At 35.7% G+C, this 3,737-nt stretch overlaps 1 protein-coding gene across 1 annotated transcript in view; it reads left to right on the forward strand.

Annotated features, from left to right (window-relative positions):
• The window catches only part of LOC21398991 (myosin-6), a 12,095-nt gene that overhangs the window by 3,838 nt on the left and 4,520 nt on the right, over positions 1–3,737 (forward strand). Inside the window, exons 11-23 of the mRNA XM_024162624.1 lie at positions 114–215; positions 529–586; positions 675–776; positions 875–912; positions 1,086–1,212; positions 1,335–1,505; positions 1,601–1,732; positions 1,835–1,944; positions 2,036–2,096; positions 2,539–2,716; positions 2,809–3,014; positions 3,233–3,352; positions 3,443–3,541. Of these exons, the coding sequence (XP_024018392.1) occupies positions 114–215; positions 529–586; positions 675–776; positions 875–912; positions 1,086–1,212; positions 1,335–1,505; positions 1,601–1,732; positions 1,835–1,944; positions 2,036–2,096; positions 2,539–2,716; positions 2,809–3,014; positions 3,233–3,352; positions 3,443–3,541 (1,504 nt within the window). The remainder of the gene's footprint in view (positions 1–113; positions 216–528; positions 587–674; positions 777–874; positions 913–1,085; positions 1,213–1,334; positions 1,506–1,600; positions 1,733–1,834; positions 1,945–2,035; positions 2,097–2,538; positions 2,717–2,808; positions 3,015–3,232; positions 3,353–3,442; positions 3,542–3,737) is intronic.

Raw genomic sequence — 3,737 nt, forward strand, 5'->3', positions numbered from 1 at the left:
ACTCTTTCCTTGCTTAGTTTCATTGTCTTTTCCCCTTTTTCATTTCTGAACGCATTTGATATGGTGGTGTCTCTGTTTATTAATTTCTGTCATTTTCCTTCTTGTTTCTGCAGGCTTGTGGATACGATCAATAGTTCAATTGGTCAAGACCCTAACTCAAAGTTCTTAATTGGGGTTCTGGATATCTACGGATTTGAGAGTTTCAAGACAAACAGGTGCTTAACTGGTATGCCTTTTGTTTTCATAATGGACGTAAAACAAGTGAAACTGATGGAAAAGGTGTCGGTTTGAACTAATCTAACTTACACTAAAGCTGGCGTGATATTCTTTTGTTGTTTAAGCATCATTGCTATCACTTCAGATTATAGAGATGCCATGAGCCCCAATTCAAAATTCTAGGCCTCCTTATTGCAGTCATAACCAAACATTGTGGCACTATTGTCAACCATAAGATGAAGTCAAATAATTGAACTTAAAAAAAAATGATTTTTCGGAAGTTAGATTGAAGCTGACTTTCATCATTTGCAGTTTTGAGCAATTTTGTATCAACTTGACAAACGAGAAACTTCAACAACATTTCAATCAGGTTTGTTTATGAAGGAAATTTCTAACTTCTTTATTATACTTGGCGTTCTTTACTCTATCCTTATTATATGCGTTACCTTGTTGAACAGCACGTTTTCAAAATGGAGCAAGAAGAATATACGAAAGAAGAAATTAATTGGAGCTACATTGAGTTTGTTGATAATCAAGATATCCTTGATCTCATTGAAAAGGTTTGCGTTATCTAAATCTGCATGTTGTTCAGAAGTTGGATATTTATATAGAATCCTTTCTGATTCTCTTTTTGTTTTTACTTTTTATGTAATTTCAGAAACCTGGTGGCATTATTGCTCTTCTGGATGAAGCTTGGTAATTATTTGATATTTCCTTTTTTGACGCATGAATGATGAATATTACTACTATTGTCAAGTTGGTTTACTGTTATGAACTTTTTCTGTCTATTAATATGTGGAAATAGCTGAGTTGTTGTTGTTGGTTTTTTTTTTTTTTTTTTTTTTTTTTTTTTTTTTTTTTTTTTGTAGTATGTTCCCAAGATCCACACACGAAACATTTGCCCAAAAACTGTACCAAACATTCAAAAATCATAAGCGCTTTGCCAAACCAAAATTGTCGCGTAGTGACTTCACAATTTGCCATTATGCTGGTGATGTAAGTAGGATCATTATGCACATTTTAATTCATTTATTGTATTTTTATGTCTTAGTATTTAGGGATGATGAATATATCTAGGACGGAAATCACACATGACAATGGTTTGATATAACTTTCAGGTCACCTATCAAACAGAGTTGTTCCTGGACAAGAACAAAGACTATGTGGTTGCTGAACACCAGGCACTTTTGAGTGCTTCAAATTGCTCATTTGTGTCTGGATTGTTTCCACCTTTAGCTGAGGATTCATCCAAAACATCAAAGTTCTCTTCAATAGGTTCTCGGTTTAAGGTTGTTTTTTCATTTACTGCTCTTTTTAAGGTAATTCAACTTGCTAACTTGAATAGTCTTGTAGTTTATGACTTCTTCGTTTGTACTCCATGCAGCAACAATTGCAACAATTGCTTGAAACGCTCAGTTCCACAGAGCCACATTACATTCGCTGTGTGAAACCAAATAACCTTCTTAAGCCAGCAATATTCGAGCACAAAAATGTTTTGCAGCAATTACGGTGTGGGGTAAGGGCATTGATATATGAAGACATTAAAATCTATATATTGATCAACCTGGTATATTATTGTTGCTACTAAAACTGTCTTTTATTCATGATCTATTTTCAGGGTGTCATGGAGGCTATTAGGATAAGTTGTGCTGGATATCCTACTAGAAAACCCTTCGTTGAATTTGTTGACCGATTTGGTCTCCTTGCACCTGAAGTTTTCAATGGGAGGTACACATTTTCTCTTAGCTTTCTAGTTGTTAGATTGTTTACTACACTGTCATAGGTCCTGATTTCTTCCCTTCTATTATGTGTTATATAGTACTGACGAGGTCACTGCTTGCAAGAATCTTCTACAAAGGGTGGGACTTGAAGGATATCAGGTATCTATTTTAGAAGCTCTAGAACAACCTTAGTATGATTTTAAATTTTAACTGCTTCCCCAGATTTTTTTTTGGGTGAGTTTCAGTCATTTTACATGGACCATTTTCTTTGGTTCAATAGCAAGGAGCATAATTTGTGGTTTATGATTGATACTAATAACTTTTAGTGTTAGAAAAGTTTGGCTGATCAATGTTTATGGTGAAAGCATGGTTGGTGAATCACATTTTTACTTCACTGCCTTCACCACCTACACTTAATGAAACTTGAATTTTTGGGTTCATAGGTTGCTTCATCAATGACAACGGATGCTAAAACGAAAAATCTCGACCTTTACTTCAATAGCTGTAATTTAGCTACTAGTTTTTTAATCTGTCTATATATAAGATTACATGGTATATGGTTTCCTGATGCAATCTTACTCATCCTTTTCACGTTTTTCAGATTGGTAAAACAAAGGTGTTTCTTAGGGCTGGTCAGATGGCTGATCTGGATGCCCGGAGGAGTGAGGTCTTAGGAAGATCAGCTAGCATTATTCAGAGGAAGGTTCGTTCTTACTTGGCGCGCAGAAGCTTCATCTCTCTTCGGAAATCTGCTAGACAGATTCAAGCTGTTTGCAGAGGTATTCAATTTTGTTGTGTACTATAGCTCATATCTATTGTCTAGGCCCTGAGAATTTCACATAGTGCTTAAGTCTTGTGATTGCAACTGCAGGAGAACTTGCTCGGCGAATTTATGAGGGAATGCGGAGAGAAGCTTCCTCTGTGATGATTCAGAGAGATTGGCGCATGCATGTTGCTAGAAAAGCCTACAAAGAATTGTATTCCTCTGCTATCTCCATCCAGACAGGTATGCGCGGTATGGCTGCTCGTAGTGAGCTCCGCTTCAGAAGGCAGACTAAAGCAGCAATTATTATCCAGGTGAGACAATCTTTATGCTGTGCAAATATATTCTTGAGATGTGAATATCATACGTGTTACTTGAAAACATCTTGCATGAAGTTGGATTATTATGCACCTTTATATAGCTATATGTATATTGAACTCATATTTTTATTTCACACTTTATTTTCTCTGAGCCATATGTCTATTAAACTCTATATCTTACAAATTATTATAATTTTGTTCCTCTACTGCAGAGTCAATGTCGCAAATTCTTAGCACGGCTGCACTATAAGGAGATCAAGAAAGCAGCAATCACCACACAATGCGCATGGAGAGGAAGAGTTGCTCGTAAAGAACTACGGAAGCTTAAGATGGTGGAGTATCTCTGTTTGATTTCTGGCTTTTAGGGGAAAAAAATAAATGTAGAGGTCTCAGTTATAAATTATCATTTTATTCATGCACAGGCTGCAAGAGAAACTGGAGCTCTTCAAGCCGCCAAAAATAAATTGGAAAAGCAAGTTGAGGAATTGACATGGAGGCTACAACTAGAGAAGCGCATGCGGGTATTCTGGCAATATTATTACTTATCTAAATTGCATTGCATCCAATTGCACAACTTCCCTTATGCTGTTAATTCTTTCTTTGAAAGTTCTTAGTTTTTTACTCTGAATTTCTAATATTTTCTTTTAAACCACTAAAAACCAGCTTTTATGTTAGTTGCTTTTCCTGTATAATAGTTCTAGTAAAGAAGGAAAGAGT

Source organism: Morus notabilis, unplaced genomic scaffold (assembly GCF_000414095.1).
Source record: "Morus notabilis unplaced genomic scaffold, ASM41409v2 Scaffold602, whole genome shotgun sequence".
NCBI lineage: Eukaryota > Viridiplantae > Streptophyta > Magnoliopsida > Rosales > Moraceae > Morus > Morus notabilis.